Here is a 26206-nt window from a genome sequence, read left to right on the forward strand (position 1 = left end):
ACAAACACAGCTCATGTCCTGGTATCATGTATTTTTTTTTTTTTTTTTACAGTATTTAAAACCATCTTTTGAGCTTGGTGAAACCTATGTGTAGATAACCTTACTGTGGTATCCTGTACTTGGAAATCACATTTAATTATTAGTTAGCTTTTAGTCTTTAGGAGAAGAGTAATTGCAGTTGCTTTCCCCTACTATAAGCCACTCAAGGGCAGAAATTTTTATATATTCATCTTGGAAATATTACAAGTGCCTGGAATAGCTACTGGCATCTAGCAACCTTTGATAAATGTTTGTTGAACTGAAACAGGATCAGTTCCTTGGCTGCTTATTCTGTGAATATAAACAATCTTACTCATCTATTCAGTGTTATATTTTTGTAGATAAATTGTAATTTGCATGGCTACTACTATTCAGTATTAATGTTGTGGGTTATTGAACAGATATGATCACATATACCAAAGAAAGGCCATAAAAAGTGTGCTTGAAGGTTTCCTTGTGAGGACATATTTTAAAAACCAATATATTTTATGTTAAATGCCATTTAACTTCTAAACACTTATGCATTTCAAGTATATACTGCAAAGTAAAAATAGACAACTCTGTGAAATTGAAGCTTTTTAAAGATAGATTATATTTTTGATTACAGGCTTTCAAAATGATCTTTACATAATTCTTAAGCTGTGCCTTGACATATGGAAGAAATAGAATCCATGTCTTAGACGTTTATTGTGTATTTGGAAATGTTCTAAGAAAACGCCTAAGGTTTGTCTCTCCCACTTTGGCCCATTTTCTGATTAGACCATTTATTTTAATTCAGCCTAGCACTGTGGATTTTAGTTTTGGCTCTTCCACAAACTAGTTTTATAATCTGGTGACTTCAGCTTCCTCATCTGTTAAACAATAAGTAACATTTGTACAGTGCTTTACATTTTACTTGGCAGTTTTATTTACATTTTGGTTGAACAGAAAGGTTCAAAACACATTTATTGATCTAGGCCTGGTGCTATGCATTTGAGGTACAAATAACTCTAATAAATGTTGCTGTTGTTGCATTGTTTGCAGACTAGTTGAGGTAATACATACGTACAAAGCTAAATTTGATTCTATAAAGAGTTAGAGTTCTTTAGGGGCAGTAAAGGAGAAGCACTTAGCCTAACATGGAAGTTCAGTGAAAGCTTCATAGGAGAGAGAACCTTTAGCATGATCTTGGAAGAGGAGGAGTCATCTGTCATTAGAATCAGGCTCCACAAGAGCATGGTTTTGCCTTCTTTGTTCACTGATCTATCTCTGCTCCTTGGTCAGTGCCTGACATGCAGGATGCTGGGTAAATATTTGTTGTATGCATGAATGAATGAATGAATGAATGACTCAGAGAAGAGAGGGCAAAGGACATCTTGGGAGGGAAAACGATGATATGCTAAAATTATATTTCCGTCTTTAAAAGTCCAGTGTCATACTCCTAGATCACCTGAAGGAAAATGTTCCCAGTATCTGGTTTAAATGGATTTACTTTTCTCACACTTAATTGCTCAAAATCATTGTCATATATTAGTTTGATGGATCTATGTTAGGATCATGATCTTAGCACCATAATTTTTTGTTTTTCCTTTGTTTTTCCTTTGTTCTTTTCATGTTGAAAGAAGCAGCATATGCCATCTTTATCACTTCACTAATGTCTTCTAGCTTCTTACTCATTTTATCTATTTCCTGGAATTTATGTGATTCTTCTTTGAGAAGACATTCTTTGGAGCTTCCTGATTTCTTGTTCTAATGTGGACTCATTGCTTTTTAGGTCTGCTGTAGAGCTGCATCCTTGGAATTTCTTTTCACTGGACTCCTGGGTTAGTGCCACCATTTTCTTGTATATTTCCTATTTCCTTGGTTTTTCACTCTTGTTTCATATTCTTCCTCAACTATCTTCTTCAAGGTGTAAGAGTTAAGAGGTCAACTATTTGAATCCTTGCATATCTGAAAATGCCTTTATTTTGTTTTCATACCTGGTTGATAGTAGCCTATGTAGAATTTACATTGAAAGTAAGTTTCTCTCAGAGATGTGGTAGCTTCCCTCCATTTTCTTCTAGCAGCCAGTATTGCTAATGTTATACATAGCTAATGCCTATCAGAGACTTATTTATTTGTAGGTCTCCCCCTGCCCCAGAACTTCTTAGACTTTTTTCTGTATTCTCATGTTTCTGATGTTGCATAAGGAACAAGATATTTCACGAGGATGTGCCTGAGTGTGAGTCCTTTTTATTAGTTATGCTCAGCACTCAGTAGTTCCTTTCAAATAAACACTTGTGTCTTCTTCAGCTTTGGAAAAATTTCTTCAATAGTTTCCCCCTCTGTGGTATTCATTGGACGGTGAAATCTCCTGAATTTTATTCTTTTTTTCCCTCCTAGATTTTCTGTCTCCTTTTTGGCGGTGGGGTAGGGGGTGAGTTTTTTTCTACTTTATTTTCTGACTCTTCTCACTGAACTTTTTATTTCAGCAGTTATATTTTAATTTACAAGAACTCTTATGTTTTTGATTAGTCCTTTTTCATAACATCTTGATGCTTGAGGCGTGGATGCAAAATCTTTTCTAATCACCCTAAGAAAAATAAGTTTTGAAAAAATTATTTTCTGTTTTCTGAATCATCTTTATTTCCACCGGGGTTATTGTTTCAGTTGCTTGATCCTGGTGTTGCCCATGGCAGGCTGACCACCAGAAAGGCTGACTAGCTCTCATCAGAAGCATTGGGACGATGCTTTTTGCCTGGCAGGTATAATGTTAGGATGAACTGGCTGGGAGCTGGCTTTAGGGGCAAGTGCCCACAGAGGCGGTTCGTTCAGTTTGTTAGCCATTCCCCTCCCTTGCCTTTTTTGGGGCCTGGGGATAAATGCCAGACTGCATGTAATCTGTATGTATAGAGTAGGGATGAGGAGCCAAGTGTTGTTCTGTTTTCTTCTTTTCAGCTTCCATGGGAAAGCTAACCTACCTTTTCCATTCCGCTTTCGCTCCTGCCCTCCCTACACAATGATTCTAACTTGGAGCCCCTTTGGTGTTTACTTGGTAATCACTCCTTGTGTTGCAGACCCCTTCTTTGCCTGCTCTTGCCTGTGACTCTTCATAGAAATACTTCCAAATTTATTATACTCTCCTGTGCTGATTCTTTATTTTTAAAATTAATTTATTTTTATTTATTTTTGGCTGCATTGGGTCTTTGTTGCTGCACACGGGCTTTCTCTAGTTGCGGTGAGCGGGGGCTACTCTGTTGCGGCGCGCGGGCTTCTCATTGCAGTGGCTTCTCTTGTTGCAGAGCACGGTCTCTAGGCGTGCGGGCTTCAGTAGTTGTGGCACACAGGCTCAGTAGTTGTGGCTCGCAGGCTCTGGAGCGCAGGCTCAGTAGTTGTGGCGCACGGGCTTAGTTGCTCCTCAGCATGTGGGATCTTTCCGGACCAGGGCTCGAACCCATGTCCCCTGCATTGGCAGGCGGATTCTTAGCCACTGCGCCATCAGGGAAGCCCTGATTCTTTTATTAAAAAATTTTTTTCTATCAGTTTAGTTGTATTTTAGAAGGAGGAAAGACAAATTAAACAAATTAACTACAAATTCAGGTTAGTTTTTGAACCTGAATCAATGATATCTCCTCTTTCCCATCCCACCTACCTCCCTATACATACTTTTATACTCTTAGGTGTTTAAATTAGCACAGCTACTTTGAGGAGTACAGTTTGATAATCTATTGTAAAGTTGAATGTATAAGCACCCTAGGATCCATCCAATGATTCTCCTTTTCCATCTGTACCTTATTCTCCTCTTCTGTCTGTACCTTACAGAAACCCTAGCACAATTGGTTAGTGAGAAATGTTCCAGAGTGTTGTCACAACAGAAAATTAGGAGCAAACTTAAATGTTGATGAGCACTAGACCTGGGTCTAGAGAATTGCTACTGTTCTTTGAGTCTCCATAGTTTTGTAGCTCTTTGGTGAAGGCAGACTCTGAGAATAGCATTCTGGTTGAAACCTTTCAGGGTACCCAGCTGTGCAGGTGGAAACGACATTAAAATACTAACTTAAAGTTTGTGTCTTAAAACACAATAAATGTCCATTTTGTTATATACGAGAAATTATTGTCTGCTTTTCCCAGGATGAAATATTGATATATTCTGTGATTGGGTGGGGAGCAGGGGAGGGGGCATTGAGGGAATACAAAATAATGGAGAGAAAGTTCCAGACTGAAGAGAGCAGTTCCTAAGTTATGTATAGTTATTTACCTGAAGGCTTGTGGTGGACTTGTTATTTTATAATGGAAATAATTGGGAAAGTCAGGTTTATTCAGGTATCACTTTAGAACTGTGAAGGACACATTGAGACCATTCTTGGTAAATTCTTACCGATTGTTAGTTTTTTTTTTTGTTAGTTTTATAGCAGTGATTCTCAACTCCAGTGACAGACGTTTGATAGATATTGTAATAGCTATTACTGGTTACTGGTATGTGCCAAGCACATTATATAGATTATTGCATTTAATCCTCATGTAAGGATTGAACAACTATGTGAGGTAAGAACAATTATTGACCCATTTTCCAGATGAGAAACTGAATCATAGAGTGGTAAAGTAGATTAGAGGGAAAGAAAGGGTTGAAATTATAGCTGACTGCTAGAATTGAACTGTAGAAGTTAAAAGCATAGAGTCTGGAGCCCAGAATGTCTTGAATTCTGGCTCTGCTACATACTAGTTGTGTGAACTTGGGCAAGTTTCTTAACTTTTCTGTGACTCGTTTTCTTCATTTGCTAAATGGGATAAGAAGACTACCCTGCTTCATCGAGTTGTTCTGAAGATTGTACATATGTAAAGTGCTAGGAACAGCACCTGGTACAAAAGAAGCCCTATATGTATTTGCATTGTTATCGTCATCATCGTCCTATCTTCTCACTTACATAGATGGGAGTGTCTTTGCATTGTGTACATTATCAGATAATGTGTTTGGGTGGAATAATACAGAGGACTATGGAACCAAGGACAGAATCCTAACATTCACCATTGGTACCCTGAATTATCATTGTTAATGAGGGAGGTATGTAAGCTCTGTGAGATAGAGCTTACATTTTTAGGTACAGTGAGAGTTTCTTTAATAGAATCAGGCAGTGCTATTCAGAATATACTAAGATATTTTATTTTAGTGCCCTTAGAATTAATGCCTTGTACATAATAGTCTTTTTGGTAAATGTTTGATTTGTTGTATTTTAAAAATATATATTCTGCCTTGATGTTAATTATGTACTACTTCAGACAGGTATTTTTTTCCCTTAGTGAAGGCATACCAGTTTCTTACTGATTTAAGATTTATTTGGAGCTTCAAAGTTTGATATTATTTAATCGTTAATAATAGACATCTTTTTGATATGTGTGGATTTCTATTCCATAAAGTGCTTTTTAGGGTTTATATTTGCCTCTGTGTTATTGGACTAATTCATGTTTGACTTTCCTAATCACCTTGTTGCATGTTCCCTCTTTGTGTAATAGATACTAGTTCATACGGGCTTTATAACTCCACATATATTGAGTGCTTTTCTGTTGTCTTCTGATCTCTTTTTCAGGAATCTTTTCATGTGGGAAAGGATTTTAAAATGTCTGCCCACTGACCATTTTCACAGTAGAGTATCAGTTCTCTTTCTCTTCAGATCAAGGGATTATAAGCAGCTTGTGTATATGTATATTTACATATGGTGTAAGTAGTGAAAGCTTTCATTTTGAATCACTAGTTGTCGGACTTTGTGATAGATTATTAATTTTTTTTTTTTTGCCAGACATCTGCAATCCAGATTTCATGAAAGAAAACCCTTCTCTGCCCTTTGGTATATAATAATGGCTAAAATATTCTAGTTATGTTTTCTAATGTATGTACTTTGTGTTGAGCAGATTTTTGTTTTTCTAGAAGAGTCCCATAAATTTTTTATTGTTTAAAACCTTGACTATTTTATATCCTCAACCTTCCTGTTTTTGGGTGGGATGAGATAGAGTGGTGAGGGGTGGAAGGGAGTTACTGAGTTGCTCTGTTGTTTTTTCCAGTGTTTTCCTCATGTTGAATACCTAAGGGCCCCATTAAATGTATGTATTGTTTTTCCCAAGAAAGAAGGAGTAAGAGGGAGAGAAATTTTGATTGTAAAGCAGTTGGAGTCTGAAGCTTGATGGATGTTCAGATAAAGCCTTGCATGTAAGCTTAAGTATTACTTTTGAGATTTAGGTATTTCAGAAATTGCTACTTAACTCCTCCAGTTTCTCTAAACCATTGATTTTTAGCAAGGGGTTTTGGTCACCATCGTGTGTTGATTGTATCATGTATGTCATAAAAACTAATGAATGCTGAAACATTTGAGGAGTTCTGTAAAATTAGATATCTAAATGCAGTTTTAATATAATGGAGTAAACATTTATTGGCCGGGGCAGGTGGTACTAGGAAAAAGAAGGCAAAAAGAGGACTTTAAAAAAGCATTCATGTTCCTTTTAAAAGACATGTTTATTCTGCTTTTCCCACCCCTTATTATTGTAACCCTTTTGTTTGGGGGCAGAAAATAGAAATCAGCTTTAGAGATCTCATGCTGTTAAATATTTGGAATAACCTCTAGCAGTTCTAGAGTTGGTCACCAGTTTGTGCTTTATACAGACCTCTTTTCCAGGAACCTCCCGCTTTTTGGTATCTACTTGAAATTTACTATATCAGTTTCAACTCTTGGTTATAAATTACAGAAAACTCATCCTAAACTGGCTTGAGCCAAGAAGGGAATTTATTTGCTCACATAACAAAAAATCTTTGCAGAGCTAGTTTCATGCATGGTTTGATTCAAGGTGAAAGGAATTACTTGGATTCGTCTCTTTGTCCTGATACTTCTGTATTGACTCCACTCTCAGACTCTTACCTTATAGTGTCAAGATGGCTGCTAGCAGCTACCTGGATTATACCTTTCTAGTTGAAACCCAGCAGTGTTGTACCTCACTGCTTCTGAATGGGTCATGTACCTTTTTCTGTGGCCATTGGAATGTGATGGGGTAACTGGATTAGCTCTAGGACATGTGTCTAACCTGGAGCTAGGATGGAGCTGACTGCTAGAATTCATGGCCTGAGGATGGGGAAGTAGTGATTCCCTAAAGGGAAATGAGGGTATGTTAGGAGGAGAAGGGTGAATGGGTGTTCGAATGGCCCAAAATAACAGGTATATCTATGTATTTACCAAACCTAAAATCAAAACAAGATATATCAAGAATAAAACACACGCACGCGCGTGCATACAAAACCCTCTAAAATAACTCCCAAAATGAACGTTCGGTGTTAGAAGAGGTATCTGTTAACAGTGGCAGTTAAAACTGTGGGGACCTCAACCTTTTCTCCCTTTTGTCACAGTAAGATACAGTAAGGGCTGTATCTCAAGGAGCCTGCTCCTCTGTGTCAGCAGTAAGTGTTTGCTGTAAGAATTCTGGAAAGTCTGCTTTTCAGGATTACAGATCCATGGTTTCATTTAGACAATGGTGGCCTAACCCTGTTTTTAGTTGTGGTGTCCATGGCCCCTTCTCTTATAAGGATTTTCTCAACCTGAACAGGTACTGCTGTTCAGTACTATACTAGAATCTTTGGAGAGTGAGTCCTTTTGTATGGAAAGTAATTCTTGCTCCTTATTTGGTGTCTCCCATACAGTGAGATTCAGTTCTAAGTGTATTTCACACATGCCTCTTAAAGTTCCAAGCCACAGCATTAACATGACCATGCACTGTAGGATTAGACCCTTAGAATTTTTCATAGCAATCATGTGCCCCATCTTAATCTCTGATTAAATACATCATACGCATCACGCTCCATTACATCTTTTCTAAATCTTTTGATTGGATTATAAACACTTTTCTTTATGATCTTTCCACATTGCAAAATAGTCCCTCCAATAGACTTTCTCTTCTACCTTAACTAAGTAAATTAAACTTACAAAAGTATTTCCTTGGCTTCCCTTATTGGTAAGCTGCCCAGTCTTCACCTTAGTTGCTATATTTCTTGGCATTTCTCCCAGTTCCATTTCCCTTTCATAAGTCAGGCCCACCTTCGTGCACTTTATTTTTATATCGTACATTCCTCTCCTGGCAGACTGCCCGTCACTGCCAGATCTACGATGAGCCCTCCCTCCCTGTCATAAGCCTGACCCATAGCACACTGTGACAGTGGTTATTTGGAATGATGTGGTTTAGTGGAAGGACTCGTGGATGTGGAATCAGAAAACTAAACATCAGTTCCTGGGTTGTTATGTGTTAGCTCTGTGACCCTGGTACGTTGTGTAACTCCTTTAAACTTCAGATGGCCTAATCCTAAAATGGATCTGATATCATATTACTTGCCTTATCTACCTCAGTGTTTTCTTGTGAGGAACAAAGATGATGAGTGTCAGAGCATTTTGTAACCTATAAAGTTCTATACAAATGTAAATTGTATTTTATTACTATTAAGGCAAAAACTTAAAAAGATGGGATTTAGATTTTAATTATTAGTGATTTAAGAATTTTATGATATTTGTTGAAACAGTGGATATTCTCTAGTATTAGAAAAACATATTAAAAGATTGTTGTCTTATACAGTGAAATATTATTTAATCTTAGGAAGTCAAGAAATGTATGTAAGTTAATTTTCCAGAAAATGGAAATTCAGCTCCTTAGGTAGCAAATCTCTAATTTTAACAGTTTTAGATGGAGATCTTTTAAAACAGTATTGCATAATTCTTTAAACTTTTAGAATGTGTAAACTCCTCCCATTTTAATTATATAAATTAAGGGGAAAAAAAGTAATATGAGCACATTGTAAAACTTTCAAATAGTACAGAAGAGGAACTTAGCGTCTCCTTACTCAGCCCTTAGTTTTACTTCCTGGAGGAGATGTCAGTTAGTTTCTTGTGGCTTCTTTCGGCACATACGTATGCATATTTTGTTTTAAACAAGGGATTTATACTGCATATGTGGTGTTCTATACCTTGCCTTTTTTTTTTTTTAAACTTCTGATGTATCTCAGAGATCTTCCCATACCAGTACATATAGGTCTGTGTGTATACAACAGAATGTATTTTTTTCAGTACTTTGGATAAAATGAGTTCCAACTGACCAATTTTTGTTGTTGTTGTAATCAAAGCTGCAGGAAACTTTCGTAGGTATTTATTGGTATACCTGTGTTGTGACGGCCATTGGATACCTGAAAAATGGAATTACTGGGTTAGAGGGCATGTTCATTTTTAATGACAATTCCTTTCTTTTTTTTGTTTTGTTTTGTTTTGGTTGAGAGGTGCTACCTAAGCCCTATGTTATTTTTTAGTGCTTAGGCAGTTTCAGTTTGAATTATGAAAGAAAGAATTTTGGATTTTGCTTTCAGTGCCTTCCTGCTTAACTGCATGCTTTGACATCACTTCATCTCAAAATTAGAAATTTTGACTAAAAAATCCATTGGGATTTTAAGCAAGTTTACATACCTATTAGCTACTACTGCAGTTGCTGCTGCTGCTACTACTACTACTGCTGTAAATGATTTTATTATTACATTCTCCACACTAGCTTACCTACTTTTAGTCTTTGGCTGAGAGTCTACTGTCACAGTTTCCTTCTTAAAAGTTGAGGTACAATCATACCATCTTTCCATTTAAAAATGTGTAGGCACGTAAAGCAGAACTGACCCCTAACCTACCTTTGCATTCTGCACTGTTTTCCTATACATGTTACAGTCAGACACAAAGAACTGGTACTGGATTTCGTTTATTTGTGTGCCCATTCCCTTTACACATACCTAGTATTCCATTCCCTCTTTTGTCTCCTGACAAACTTTGTTCATTCTTCAAGAGTCAGCTCAAAAGTCACCTCCTCTGTGAAGACTTCCTTGTATGGGGAGAGTGCTGTGGTGAGATTGTCAAGGCTGCAAGAACTGTATCGTTCAAGACCTTGAGGGTTAAAGTATATGGTTTGGATTTTATTTTAAGAGTACTGGTTCTGGGCTTCCCTGGTGGCGCAGTGGTTGAGAGTCCGCCTGCCGATGCAGGGGACACGGGTTCATGCCCCAGTCTGGGAAGATCCCACATGCCGCGGAGTGGCTGGGCCCGTGAGCTGTGGCCACTGAGCCTGCGCGTCCGGAGCCTGTGCTCTGCAACGGGAGAGGCCACAACAGTGAGAGGTTCGCGTACCGCAAAAAAAAAAAAAAAAAGAGTACTGGTTCTGATTAATCACCTGCTGTCCTGGAGTGCTCCTATACCTAATCTTGTTGTAGCAGGCATTTTTTAATATTGTAATTATTTGTTCCTGTTCCCTTCCTTCCCCACTAAATTACAAGCACCACGAAGGCAAGGACAGTATAACAGGCTCTCAGTAAATTTTGTTGGTGCCTACCGTCTGTTTTTGTGTTTGGATATTAAATGAAATGATACCTGTAACGTGGCTGGTATAGTAAAAGCTCAGTAAGTGTGAGTTGTTGATATTATCATTATCATCACTGGACAGATAAATCCTTACTTGGGGAATAAAGGGTGATTTCTTGAAAGAGGTGAGATTTGATCCAGGCCTTAAAAGACCATGTGAGGATTACACTGGTGAGTTTTGCTCAAATGGTTTTCAAAACTTCATGAAAAGTCACTGTGCAAGTTAAAACTTAAAATTTGATAATAAAGTTTCTATAGTTATCTGTCTATGGCATTTGAAAAGGGGAACTATGTCTCATTTTTTGGTTTGTTTCCTTAATAGATAGTAAGTATTAAATATAGAATTAATGTATTATTTTATATGCATAAATAACTATGTCAAACAGGCAGGATTTAGCTAAGATTGTCAAAGATTCATTTTTAGAAAGTTAAAATTCTTAATTTTGTATGAACTTACAAAGCCTCCCTTGAATTTGTTTTTACTAAAGTAAAAACATTAAGGCAGTACGTGTATTTTAAAACAGCTTGTGCATGTGCTCTTCAGACTCCTTGGTGGGTGCATTTTTATCAAAACCATATAAACAGTGACATACTAAATGTATCATATTATTGTACTAATCATATGACTCTAGAAACAAAAGTAACCAGAGGACTAAAGCCTATCAAAACCATCTTTTTGTTTTTGTACAATGGGATTCTTTTTAAATTTGCCAATGAATTCATACCAGTATTGAAACCAGATGTAGACTTCCGTCTTTTAATGTATTAGCTCAGCTATAAAGTCTTATTTCCATCTCTGATTACTGAATATTTCATTCATGGTGTAGTATCACTCTCCCGTCCTCCTTTTTCTTTTCTTTTTTTTTTAAACTAGGCTCTAAAATATGATTCAAATGATTTTAAAATGACATTGCTGCATTTGTATAGTGACAAATAAAATTAAATCTGTATTGTATTGACGATAACCTAATAAAATCCACAAATGAAGTACTCTGTTGATGAAGTTTTTCATTGGAATAGATTCTTTTTTTTTGCGGTACGCGGGCCTCTCACTGTTGTGGCCTCTCCCGTTGCGGAGCACAGGCTCCGGACGCGCAGGCTCAGCGGCCATGGCTCACGGGCCCAGCTGCTCCGCAGCATGTGGGATCTTCCCGGACTGGGGCACAAACCCATGTCCCCCTGCGTGGGCAGGCAGACTCTCAACCACTGCGCCACCAGGGAAGCCCATGGAATGGATTCTTGACAGATACTACTAAAAGAAGTGTTAGCTGTGGTTTGAGAATGGATCTAAGCATTTTCCATCTTAGAACTAAAATCTTGTGTTACCTCTTTCTGTATAAAGCAGATACTCTCTTTTGTGTTTTTCTTTTCTCCCTAAATATTTTCAATATAAAACTCACGAGTTTGAAATCTATCTGATGAAAAGTCATAATTATAGAAATAAAGATACTAAAAATTTTTATAGTAATGGGAAGAAGTACTTCTCTCTGTTGCCAAAAAGAAATCTATTTGGTAACTGGTTGTGTTTGTATGCAAATGAAATTTGTTAAAAACATTTAAAGATTGTTTGAAAACAAAACTCTGTTTAGGAAAATGACTGTCAACTAACTCCTTTCCCCCTCCACCCCAAATAGTCCGTATGTGTCCAAAGGATACGAAATAAACATCTAGATCAAGGCCTACATCTAGGAAGGCCTGCACTCCTTCCTTTCCTAGTCTCCATTAGTGACACAAAATACGTGTAGAATGGTTTAAATGTTGATATAGATATTGTTCTTTTCCAAAGTTCATTTGCTACCATTGATATTTAAAAGAGACCAAGTAAACGTTTTTTGCTCCAAATTTGCTAAGATTTACCTGCATTTTGACACTTACAAGGCTGAAATTTGGCCCATCACTTTTTTTTTCTTTCTCCAAACTCCATTTCTTATCGAAGCCAATTTAATAAGATTCAGTGCACTTTCTTTTTAAATTTATGTACAGAAAACTTCACATTTTGGGGAGTACAGTTCTAAGACTTTTGACAAGTGTATAAAGTCTTGTGAGTACCACCAAAATCAAGATATAGAACAGACAGCCCCACACCCCCCAACACCCAGTCCTGCTGTGTGTTTATAGTCACCCCTCTCTCCACACTTAATCTCTGGCCACCACTGATCTGCTTTTTGTTCCTATAGTCTTTTTTTTTTTAACATCTTTATTGGAGTGTAATTGCTTTACAATGCTGTGTTAGTTTCTGCTGTATAACAAAGTGAATCAGCTATACACATACATATATCCCCATATCCCCTCCCTCTTGCATCTCCCTCCCACCCTCCAGGTGGACACAAAGCACCGAGCTGATCTCCCTGTGCTATGAGGCTGCTTCCCACTAGCTATCTGTTTTACATTTGGTAGTGTATATATGTCCATGCCACTCTCTTATTTCGTCCCAGCTTACCCTTCCCCCTCCCCATGTCCTCAAGTCCATTCTCTCTGTCTGCGTTTTTATTCCTGTCCTGCCCCTAGGTTCTTCAGAACCATATATATTTCTTTTAGCTTCCAAATATATGTGTTAGCATACGGTATTTGTTTTTCTCTTTCTGACTTACTTCACTCTGTATGATAGACTCTAGGTCCATCCACCTCACTACAAATAACTCAATTTTGTTTCTTTTTGTGGCTGAGTAATATTCCATTGTATATATGTGCCACATCTTCTTTATCCATTCATCTGTCGATGGACCCTTAGGTTGGTTCCATGTGGCTATTGTAAATAGAGCTGCAATGAGCACTGTGGTACATGACTCTTTTTGAATTATGGTTTTCTCATGGTATATGCCCAGTACTGGGATTGCTGGGTTGTATGGTAGTTCTATTTTTAGTTTTTTAAGGAATCTCCATACTGTTCTCCATAGTGGCTGTATCAGTTTACATTCCCACCGACAGTGCAAGAGGGTTCCCTTTTCTCCACACCCTCTCCAGCATTTATTGTTTGTAGATTTTTTGATGATGGCCATTCTGACTGGTGTGAGGTCATACCTCTTTGTAGTTTTGATTTGCATTTCTCTAATGATTAGTGATGGTGAGCATCCATTCATGTGTTTGTTTGACCCATCACTTTTTACCATTTTTCTCATCTTAGTGGAAGGAAGGAAAATGGGCCTCACTTGATATCTGAGTGCCACTTCATAGCTATCATATTTCTGTTCTTCAGTTAATTATTTGAGTTACTGTACTGATGGTCTTTCCTTTCTCTGGACAGGGAACTACTTTTCTTATTCAAAGCCTAATTTTAATGCCAGTTCCTCTTTCCTTCCCTAATTAATCACTCTCTACTCTGGTTCCATTTCACTTTGAAAGTGCTTTTTATAGTAGTTTATAAGTCTGTCTTTCATGCTAGGTTGGAACTCCATGAGGTTAAAAGTTAGAGATGTTTTAAATTCAACATACAGCAGGTGCTTAATAAATGTTTTTTCAGAGAATGAATGTTTTCTAGGGCTTTTTGGAAAATATACTTTCTTAGATCACTGTTACACATGGCTTATACTCTTATACATGCCACACATGTTATTCTCAGCAACATTGTGACCCGTATGGGATAATTTTACAATTGATACTTCGTTATTTTGATTTGCTTTTCTTTGATAATTAGTGCAGTTTAATATTTTTCATGTATGTTAACTAGCCCTATTATAAGTTTTGTGAATTGCATATTCATTTCCTTGCCTATTTATTTATTGAGATTTTATTGTTTTTCTTGTGAGCTCTTTATGTTCTAAGTAATTCTGTATACTAAGTATCTTACTGTATTTGCTGTGAATATTTTTCTGTTTTCTAAGCTTATAGTTTTTATGTAGACAAAGCTAATAAATTCTCATAATTCTTTGCTTTTATTGATTAGAAACTCTTCTTGCCTACTGATTTGATACTTACTTTGATTTTTGTTTACTTTTATTTAACTGTTTTTAAATAATTCATCTATGTGTTCTTTTTAGTGGGGTTAAGCATCTGTTTTCAATAAAATACTCAGAAAGCTACCTCTGATGTCTTCAGTTAAGGTCACTTTTCAGGCTAGGTGAGTCTGCTTACTTGCTGAGTTCATTTACAGGTATACTTGTTTTGTTTGGCCGGCACACCATTTAAAATAATTTAGATTTGAATGCTAAGATGCAGTAGGCATTCTGCCTGATACACAGGGCTGCTGTTCAATTCTACTGTTTGTTTCTGGCTGGTATCTATTCTTACTGTTGTTAACCACTGTAGCTGTTCTGACTGGTTGGCTTTATGGCTCATGACTGTTCTGATTACATATTGCTTTTACTCTTTGTCAGATACATATCTTGAATATCACCTTTGGAACAAGCCTTGCAACTCCCTATTTTCTTATATTGAGACTAGTTCATATATTCATGTTTGTGACATCTGGCAGTGACGTGATAGTCTATGGAGTATAGACTATCCCACTACTATAGAGTCAGAAGACACGTGGGCTTGCCCCTTAAGTAGTTGTGTTTGACAGACCACTCAATTTCTCCCTCATCTATAGAAAGGGACGATAAAGTGTTTGTTTATTTAATTGTGTGAAATGCACATAAAATACTCTATAACTTTAAAGTAATATAAAAATTTAAGTCAACATTATATTTCTGTGTTCTAGAAAATACTTGTTTACTTGTTTATTATTGTTTAAAATGATTTTATTGAGGGATAGAAACCTTTCATTTTGTAGTTGAAGTTAAAAGGCTTAAAGTGCAGGTACATTTGAGCCTTAATATTCAGATGGATTGTTAAAATAATACTGTACACAAATAATTTTAAATTAAGACTTATCCATGTACTGGTATGAATGATTGGATATTGCATCATGTTTTTTGATTAGGGGAAGATATGAAATGACCCCCTGAAGTAGGAGGAGAAAAGCATAATGGGAGAGAGGCTTTAGAAACTTTACACGTTTGCTTCAGATCAGTCCTCTCTACCTTTAATAATTCAGGACCAAATACAGGCTGTGGCCTTAGGTATTCTTGTAAGCTTTGTAAAAACTAGGACAGTTAGTTTCTTCACCACTGTATACCCAGCACCTTTAACAGGATTTACACGAGAGAGCCAGTGAAGTAGATACTTGTTGAAAGAATAAAAATGGATGTCCAAATTAGTGTGAATTTATTATTTATTATAGTCTTTTGTTAAGAAAAGACTATGAAGTCTTTTTTTTTTTTTTTTTTGCGGTACGCGGGACTCTCACTGCTGTGGCCTCTCCCGTTGCGGAGCACAGGCTCCGGATGCGCAGGCTCAGCGGCCATGGCCCACGGGCCCAGCCGCTCTGCGGCATGTGGGATCCTCCTGGACCGGGGCACGAGGATCGGCAGGCGGACTCTCAACCACTGCACCACCAGGGAAGCCCGACTATGAAGATCTTTTGTTAATTTGTTATAAAATCATAGAGTTGGAATGAACTTTTGAAGTCTTCTAGCATTCAGTGCTTTACAGCAATGACATCAGGTAGATCCTGAGACCTTGAAGTATAGTAAGTCAATTTAATTCTGAACTTTCTCTAATGCAGCTCTGAAATATAGGGTACAGGAGCAGAGACAACAAATCAAGGAGTTAATGAAGGATTAGTTACTTATTGGTTGGAAATAGTGAAATGCTAAGAGGATAAAAATTGAGGTCTAGGTAACTGAAAAGGTCAGCATTGAAGTAACTAAACACGACACAGTTTTTTGGACTGGTACTGCTTTTGTAACACCCCGAGCTCTTTAATCTTTATCCAGGAATGTGGAATAGGGAGAGGGGAGAGAACCCAGGTCCATATGACAGCACCACCACCTTGCATACCTCTGCAGTGGTGTGGTGTGGTGGCCCTCAGCAGCACTCCTGCCTCCACTCCCCCACCGTGGCTGCAAACCACTAATTAAAAAAACTGGGAACATCAGTTGTGAATTTCTCTTTTCTTTTAGTAACTACAAGTCTGTACCCATTCATTAATTATTTATTGAGTGCTAACTGTATGCCAGGCATGGTTCCAAGCATTGTGGATACCTTGGTGAACCAAAGATCTCTGCTCTTGTGGACCCTTTTCTTAGTGCACTGCTGTTCAGTACAAACATAACACGAGCCACATATGTAATTCTAAACTTTCTAGCATCCACATTTAAAAAAAAAAGTAATAGATGAAGTTAATTTTAATAATGTATTAAATATATTAATATGTAATATTAATGTTATAACATCTAATAATATTTTATTAATATCAATAGCTTATATTAAACATTAACAGATTTTAAATAAAATAATTAATATAATTAATATATACATATCATGTAAAAGTGTAAGCAGTATGTAAGTTATTAATGAGATACCTTACATTCTCTTTTGGTACTAGGCCTTGAACTTTGGTGTATATTTTACATTTATAGCATATCTCAATTTGGGTTAGCTATGTTTCAAATGCTGGGGAGCTACTGTATTGGATAGTGCAGCTTCAGAACATACCGCTTGCTGTCTGTGGACCATGAAGTCAGACCATCTGGTCTGAGGTAGAGAATCAGTTCCTGGAAGTATTAGAATTTTCAATTAATCCAGACTCTTTACCCATGACCTGCAAAGCTTTGCATGATCTGTACAATACTTTATGACAATATATATTGGTGTTGTATTTATAAACCACCTGGCAATTTGCTTAGAAATTTTAACATGATAAGGGTTTTTTTTTTAATTGAGGTGAAACTCATATAACAGATTTACCATTTTAAAGTGAAAAATTCCTTGGCATTAGTGCATTCACAATGTTGTGTAATTACTACCTCTGTCTAGTTCCAAAATATTTTCATCAACCCCTATTCATTAAGCAGTTTCTCCCCATTCCCCCTCTTCCCCTAGCTCCTGGCAAGTACCAGTTTGCTTTCTTTCTCTATGGATTTACCTATTCTAAATATTTCATATAAATGGAATCGTACAATATGTGCCCTTTTGTGCCCAGCTTAATGTTTTTGAGGTCCATCCACATGCCCATACTTTATTCCTTTTCATGACTGAATAATATTCCATTCCATTGTATGTGTATACCATAATTTGTTTATCTATTCATCTGTTCATAGATATTTGGGTTGTTTCAACATTTTGGCCATTGTGAGTAGTACTATGAACATTCATGTACGTATTTGTTTGAATACCAGTTTTCAATTCTTTTGAGTATTTACCTAGGAATGGGATTGCTGGGTCATATGGTAATTCTGTGGTTAACTTTCTTAAAAAAACTTTCCAAGGAACTTAAATATTGTTTTCCACAATGGTTGCACCAGAAATGCATGAGAATGTCAATTTTTTCACATTCTTGCCAGCACTTGTTACTTTCTATTTTTTTTAATTTTATTATAGCCATCCTAGTGGGTGTAAAGTGGTACCTTATTGTGGCTTTGATTTGCATTCCCTAATGACCAATGATGATGATGTTGAACATCTGTCTTTTTATGTGTGACCATTTGTATATCTTCTCTGGAGAAATGTCTATTCAAGTCTTTTGCCATTGGGATTGTTTGCCTTTTCTTGGTTGAGTTAGAAGAGTTCTTTATATATTCTGGATTCCAGACTCTTATCAGATACATGCTTTGCAAATACTTTCTCCCATTCTGTGGGTTGTCTTTTCACTTTCTTCATAATGGCCTTTAATGCACAAAAGTTTTTAATTTTGATAAAGTTCAGTTTTATCTGTATTTTTCTCTTGTTGCTCGTGCTTTTGATGCTGTATCTAATGATACATTGCCCAACCCAAGGTCGTGGAGTTTTACCCTTATGTTTTCTTCTAAGACTTTTGTGGTTTTAACTCATATTTAGGTTGTTGATCCATTTTGAGTAAATTTTTGTATATGGTGTGAGGTAGGAGTCCAACTTCAGTTTTTTTTACATGTGAATATCCAGTTGTTCACCCAAGTTATTTCTTGACATGAACCACTGCGGGATTGGTGGTGGTGGAAGCAAGCTTCTTCCAGTAGTTATTTTCACATTTTACATAGTCTTCATATTTTTATATTTTCAATTTTTACTGTATCTTCCTGTTATCCCACTGTGTGGGGGGCATTTGAATTCTTTCTGAGTTTCTTTTTTTTTTCCCTTTCTCTCTCTCTCATATAGAGCAATGTCCTCTATCTCTGTATAAATTGAGATTCTTTCCTTTCTCTCAACTTATTTCTTTGGGTTATGCTTATAGTGGTTATGCTTATAGTGTGAAGTAGGTTTTATTATCCTGAGCTATTGATATTACTTGATGTATTTAAAAACTAAGAGGATATTTTTGATAAAAATAGGGACTTTCACAGGTTGCACTTGAATAAGGTTTGTCAAGAGAGGCATGGTGGTTAAAAACATAGATTATGATTAAAGGGGACTCACATCTTGGTTCAATCTTACTTGTGTGTGACCAGAAGGAAGTTACTGAACATGTGTAATAACTTCATTTGTCAAATGGTGATAATAATAGTATTTACCTTATAGGGTTGTTATAAGGATAAATGAGATAATGCGTGCAAAACTCGTAGCACAATGCCTGGTACAGATAGCACTGCCTCTACTTGTAGCGACAACTACTAAGAATTTTTTTTCCCTCCTCTCTCGTCCTTGGCCTTCTTTTCTCCTCCCTCCTCCCTTTTCCTTCCCCTGACAGCCTTTGTTCGTGTTCCCATTTTCCTAGTCTTTCTCTGACATTTCCATTTTTGAGTTCTCATTATTAGGGTCAGAAATCTAGGACCTGGGTGGATCAGGAGTGAGCTGGCTGGAAGGAGGAGGAGTGGTATTGGTGTGAACACTTCATGCAGGAGACTCTTGGCAATCCACCCTTTCTCATTTCCTCTCTTTTATGTAACACTGTTGGTTTCCATTTTCATCAGTAATTGGAGGCACCACAGGGAAGGGTGTCTGAATTTACTTTTTCAGGACAGATAGCTGCAATATTGCCATCTCAGTGTTAGGTGATATAGGGAATAGTGATTTCTTAGGGTCATGTTGTTTCTTGAGATATGTTATATGTTAGGAATGACATTGATAATTTTAAAGAAAGGAGAAATTGAATGATGACATTTTCTTTCATCAGAAGTTCTCAGTACTTTACCTTTTAGCCTTTTCCTAGAGGCTAATGGTCTTTAGAAAGAAGTGCTTGTTAACAGTGCTCTCTTGTAAGTGTTTATCTAACATGGCATTTCAATTGAGTTTTTAAAATATTTCTTTCCAGTTAACAGAAGATGAAATTGCAACTATTCTTAAATCTACTTTGAAAGGACTAGAATATTTACACTTTATGAGAAAAATACACAGAGATATAAAAGCTGGAAATATTCTCCTCAATACAGAAGGACATGCAAAATTGGCGGATTTTGGAGTTGCTGGTCAGTTAACAGTAAGTGTAATACTTTTGGAAACACTTTTGGTTTATATGTCCAGGTTTGAGTATGACTAAACTTTGATAATATATTTTGGGGGTTATGGAAAGAAATGCGTAACTCCATTATTATCAGGGAGAAGGAGCCATTATTTACATATTATTTATTACTTTTATTTACAATTTAAGAGACATTGAATGAATATGAAAATATATATTGTCATCAAAATGCTTAAATATTCAGAAAGGAAAGCTACATTTGTTCATTTCTGTAGCTTTTATTGTTATAGTACTATCTTTAATGACTGTCTTTAATGAAGGTAGTGGAGATAAGTTACTTGTGGACTCTTGGTTTTTTCAGAATTCAAAGTTTCTAAGTATGTCATGTCACAACTAGTTGAAATTTTAGGAAAATAGTTTCAGATATAACCTGTAGTATTTGAGGCTTTCAGATATGTAGTTTAAAGAATATGTTGGCAAATACGTTTCCTTAGTGTTTTTGTAGTAATATTTATGTCTGTGTAATGCTTTTGCAGGATACAATGGCAAAACGCAATACTGTGATAGGAACTCCATTTTGGATGGCTCCTGAGGTAATTCAAGAAATAGGCTATAACTGTGTGGCTGACATCTGGTCCCTTGGCATTACTTCTATAGAAATGGCGGAAGGAAAACCTCCTTATGCTGATATACATCCAATGAGGGTAAGAAAATGTCAGTGTTAAAAGTGTTGACGTTTTGTAATGTCAGTGTAAATAAATATAGAGTAAAAAAGTTCATTTGAATTTGGGTTCTGTGCAAAAAATAGTAAAATTATCTGTCAGGGTTAGTGACTGTTTGTTAACTTATTTCCTGCCTCGTAACCTTATTTGGGGGAAAAGAAGTGAAGTCTGTATTTCTCTCTACGGTCGCTGTTTTTCTCCCCCAAAAGTATACCTGTTAAATTTCCCCATAATTTTAATAGAAGAAAGGGTTGGTAAACCCCACTACATTATTCAGTTCATCGTATTCTGAATGTAGTAGTGGGAGGCTTGGAAGAAATCGCTTCTTTTCTACCCACCCTGCATATTGTACCTTTTTGTGTTTTTGTTTCTCCGTTTTTCCTTCTCTGGTCTGGCTAATGTTAAAAAAAAAAAAATCCTGATTTCTAATATTGCTATGTGTAGGTGAATTAAGCATATTTTTTTATGCTTAGTGAGAAAATGGAATTCCTTTTTTGAATGTTATTATATGCTTCTATGAACTCCTTTTCTAGGATAAATTTTAGAGTTTTAAATGCATACCTTGCATATTCAAGTCTGATTGCCAATGCTTTATGGTTTGTGATGATGATAGTTTTAAAATTTATTAGTATGTGAATCTCAATTCATTATAGATAAGTACATTTATCTTTGTAAACTTATTGCCCTCTAGTGGCTGTATTCAATTCAAGAAGAAAGGATATAGGAATGAAGGGAGAAAAGAGGTGGGGGAGAGAGAGAGAGTATGTGTGTGTGTGAAGAAGAGAAGAGAAGATGGTTTCAGGGTGATTGGAGAAATGTGTGAAGTAAACGGATGGGAGGAAAAAGAATGTAACATTTTAGAATATTTGAAGAAGAATAAATTAGAATTATATCTGATATTACAGTGCTATTGTGGATTGAATTTCAAGTGTAGGTAATAGCGTACTATACTGAAATATTTAAAAATCTGCCTGCCACTTAAAGATAATTCATTGAGGAATATAATTGTATATAATAGAGTATGTATCATCTTCCTTGTACATACAAATTCCTCTTGCTAAAGTGAAACATAAAAATAGCATTAATTGTTTGTTTGAAAATACTAAAATGAAATATAACAAGGTCAGCATAAAATCAACAACACAAATTCTCATTTCTTTTCTAATTAGTAAATATCTTTTGTACTTTTAGTTAGAATGTTTTTAGGGTGATCCTCAAACTAGATGTGTTTGAGTTTGAGTTAGTGAGGTTAGCTAAACTATCCAAGACAGCCTGAGGACAGCCCAGGACTCAGATTATTACTGTTCTGCTTCCTCCAGTATAAATCTCATTTTTTTCCAGCCAAATAGTTCCACATACTAAGTTTGACCATGTGGTAGTCTCTCTAGCAGGTAGTAAAGGATTTAAAAAGTAAAACACACTCAGAATAGCTTCCCTCATTGCAAATTACATGACACTACTCTTTTACAACCAAGTATGCTCCTAATCCAACATGATTTCTTAAAAAAAAAAAAAAAGACATACAAAAGAAAATATATATCCATGTCTAAGAATTGAAAACTGAGTCAACCATTTTTTTAATTAAAAAAAATAAAAAAGAATCCAGGGCCTCCTTCCTGCCCAGTTAATAGTAAAATCAACTTGAGAAATTCTGGAAGACTTGGCTTGGTTAGGGGTGCCAGTTAAGTAATACCCATACACGGCATCCTTACACATCTTCCATCTCCCAGTTCCTACTGTATGTGACTGGGTGGACACCTGGCCCATCTTAGTGTGTGTGCATGCCACTGCCTATTGGAAGATCACTCACAAGCATTTAACATGGGGGGCAGAGGACAGGTATCTTCATTTTGTCTGGGAGTGGACAAAGGGATATGGGTGTGTTAATTCACAGAATTAAAATGTCTTGATGGGAATGTCTTGGATGACGACTTCTCTTGTAAAGCTTAATACAGCAGGGTGCAGCCTTTCTTTGTGGTCTGATGTCTTGGTGTCCCTGTCGGGGTGCTATGCCATATCCTGGAGACACTGGCCAGGAGCATGCGCCAGCCATACTCCTGCCCTGACCTGATGGGGGGCTTCAGCACTTCGCCCTCTGACATCGTATGGCTAGAAATCGCGACTTAGGGGTGAAGCCCAGGATCCTCTTTTTCTCCCGCTTTACATAGTTAAATGTTGGCTTGAATGACATGTTCCGTGCTCATGAAGTCTACTTTCTTTTCATTTTATCTTTTTACCCCCTATGGTAATTTCCTAGGGTTGTCGTAACAAATTACCGCAAATTTGGTGGCTTAAAACAATAGAAATTTATTCTCTTACAATTCTGGAGGCCGGAAGTTTGAAAAGAAGGTGTTGACAAGGCAGCACTCCTTCCAGAGGCTCTAAAGGAGACTCCATGTTTTGCCTCTTCCAGCTTTTGGTGGCTGGCTGCCAGAAATCCTTGGCATTCCTTGGACTGTAGCTGCGTCACTTCAGTCTCTGCCTGCATCTTCACATTAACCTTCTCCTCTATGTGTCTGTGTATTTTCCTCTTCTGTCTGTCTCAAATTTCCCTCTGCCTTTCTCTCAAAAGGACACTCGTCACTGGATTTAGGGCCCACTCCAATAATCCAGGATGATCTCTTCCTGCAAAGATTTTTTTTTATTTCAAATGAGGTCCCATTCAAAGGTTCTGGGGATTAGGATGTAGACATATCTTTTGGGGGCTGCTTTTCAACCCACTATATCCTCTATAATCTGTTCTCTTTTTTCAAATTGTATATTGTTTAAGATCAGTAATGACTAATTTCAGGACGTATCTCCTTGTCTTTCTTTAACCAACTTTTTTTTTTATTGTGGTAAAATACACATAACATAAAATATACCATTTTAACCTTTTTTTTTTTTTGCGGTACGCGGGCCTCTCACTGTTGTGGCCTCTCCTGTTGTGGAGTACAGGCTCCGGACGCGCAGGCTCAGCAGCCATGGCTCACGGGCCCAGCCGTTCCGCGGCATGTGGGATCTTCCCGGACCGGGGCACAAACCCGTGTCCCCTGCATCGGCAGGCGGACTCTCAACCACTGCGCCACCAGGGAAGCCCTAACCATTTTTAAGTATACAATTCAGTGGCATTAAGTACATTCACATCACACTGTCTACAACAGAAATTTTTATCATCCCAAACTAAAACTCTGTATACATTAAACAATAACTCTTCATTATCTCCTTCCCCCAGCACCTCATAACCACAGTTCTACTTTCTGTCTCTATGAATTTGACTATTCTAAGCATCTCAGATAAGTAGAATCATACAATATTTGTTCTTTTATGTCTGGCTTCTTTCACTTAGTATAATGTTTTCAAGGTTCATTCATTGTTGTAGCCTATATCAGAATTCATTCTTTTTTTTAAGGTTGAATGATATTCCACTGTATGTATGTACCACATTTTGTTTAACCATTCATCTTTATGTGAACACTTGGGTTGCTCCCACCTTTTGATTGTTGTGACTAATGCTACTATGAGCATGGGTGGACATTTATCTCTGTGAGAGTCTGCTTTCAATTCTGTGGGTATATACCTAGAGCTGGGATTGCTGGATCATGTGGTAATTTTATGGTTAAGTTTTTGAGGAACCTGCATACTATTTTTTGTAGCATTGTGCTATTTTACATTCCCACCAGCAATGCACAGGGATTCCAGTTTCTCCACATTCTTGCCAATACTTATTTTCTGTCTTCTGATAATAGCCATCCTAATGGAAGTGAAGTGTTATCTCATGGTTTTGATTTCCATTTCCCTAATAACTAGTGATGTTGAGCATCTTTTCATGTACTTATTGTCCATTTGTATATCTTTCTTGGAGAAATGTCTATTCAGGTTATTTGCCCATTTTTAAATTGGGTTGTTTTTGTTGTTATTGAGTTTCTGGTCTCATTTTAATTGACTTTTCTCTAGTTTTGGTCTGCCTTTCAGCCAACATTTGCTGGCTGAAGTCTCCTAGCCCTTTGACTTTTTACTGCCTCTGCTTATTGTTCTTCCAGCCATCCCCTGTCAGTTTTTGTACCCCAATTCTAATACTCAGTCTATAAGTGCCTTTATAATTCTTCCTTTGTAATCAACCCATTGGGAGGTCTTTGAGTTAAAATGGATTTCAGACTTGCTAGTCTACAAGTAGAGAATTGCTTATTTGTATTTAATTATTAAATTACTTTGCTTCGTGCAATAGATGTGTGCTGGAGAATTTGTGTAAATATTTAATAGTTGTAAATTGGCATTTAAATTTTTTTGGACATTATTTTTTAAAAATAATTTTTAATGATTCCTTCAGTGATGAGTATAACACTGTTGAAACTTACCTGCCATGTAATTGTGTATATTTTTATGACGGGACATATCCATTTTAGCAGTAATACAAAATTTAATCATTAAAATATTTTTGATTTAGTATTAACGTTAAAATAAGAGAAATGCATATTCTAATGTGGAGGCAAGAAGTCAACCTTTGGACCAGTTGGAGAATATATCTGCTATCCTACATTGGTTATTTTGTGTTAGAGAAACTCAATGTCACCTAAATATGGATGTTTGATTTTTAAAGACAAGTACCCTCGCATTTTCTTCTTATATTCTTTTACTTCTGTTCCCCTTTTCTTTATTTCCTTCTCCACATATTTAGGGCACATTTATCATGTCCCAGTCAGACTTTGAGGATGTAGTGGTAAGCAGAGCAAGTATGTTTCCTGTTCTCTTGGAACTTCCATTCCAGTGACAACTAGCATTCTAATGATAGAATTATTTAGCTTTCCGTATGTGTGTGTGTGTGTGTGTGTGTGTGTGTGTGTGTAGAGGGTGTGCATATATATTCAGTTGTTTAGAATGTAAGACCGTAACTGTATCAACTTTTATTCAAGTATAGGTATGTATGTATATTACAAATTATAAAGGATCATACACCTATATGATTTTTATTATTTTGGCATTACATACATTACTTGTTTTTCTCCTTTGAACTTATCCTCATCTTCCCTTTTTCCCCTCTCCCCACTGCTGCCTTTACTTCCTTTGACTGTTCCCTGTTGCCTAACAGTGTGTGTACATGAATGCTCACACAATCCCTTTCATACTTTTTTTTTTTTTTTTTTTTTGTGGTATGCGGGCCTCTCACTGTTGTGGCCTCTCCCGTTGGCGGAGCACAGGCTCCAGACGCGCAGGCTCAGCGGCCATGGCTCACGGGCCTAGCCGCTCCGCGGCATGTGGGATCTTCCCGGACCGGGTCACGAACCCGCATCCCCTGCATCGGCAGGCAGACTGTCAACCACTGCACCACCAGGGAAGCCCTCCCTTTCATACTTTTACTTTTCTTTCTTTTCATACTGCCTCTCTTCCTCCCTATCTGTTCCCTGTATTTTTCTGCCTGATTATTTTAAGTGATACCTTGATTCTACTAACTATACTTTCAGATCAGAAATAGCCAAGGATCCACAGGAGTGGACAAATTGGATCATTGGAGAATTTCAGTATTACTTCCAGGACATGTGGTTTTTCACTCTATTTGAAAGTTAGAGTTGTTCTGCCCTGTGGTTCTAATACATATGGGAGTACAAGGCATTCCAGCCCCAAAATTGAGGATTAAGGTTTATTACAGTGACAGTTTCAACATATTTCTGTCTAGTCAGAGTTATTATTCTTAAAGAGATGAATAAGCAAGGAAAACAGAATAAACAGATCTCAGCTTCTCT

General features: G+C 36.9%; 1 protein-coding gene across 1 annotated transcript in view; it reads left to right on the forward strand.

Annotated features, from left to right (window-relative positions):
* STK3 (serine/threonine kinase 3) overlaps positions 1-26206 on the forward strand; it is a 327224-nt gene that overhangs the window by 77939 nt on the left and 223079 nt on the right. Inside the window, exons 5-6 of the mRNA XM_067711661.1 lie at positions 19618-19782; positions 20301-20468. Coding sequence (XP_067567762.1) covers positions 19618-19782; positions 20301-20468 — 333 coding nt within the window. The remainder of the gene's footprint in view (positions 1-19617; positions 19783-20300; positions 20469-26206) is intronic.

This window comes from Pseudorca crassidens, chromosome 17, assembly GCF_039906515.1.
Source record: "Pseudorca crassidens isolate mPseCra1 chromosome 17, mPseCra1.hap1, whole genome shotgun sequence".
NCBI lineage: Eukaryota > Metazoa > Chordata > Mammalia > Artiodactyla > Delphinidae > Pseudorca > Pseudorca crassidens.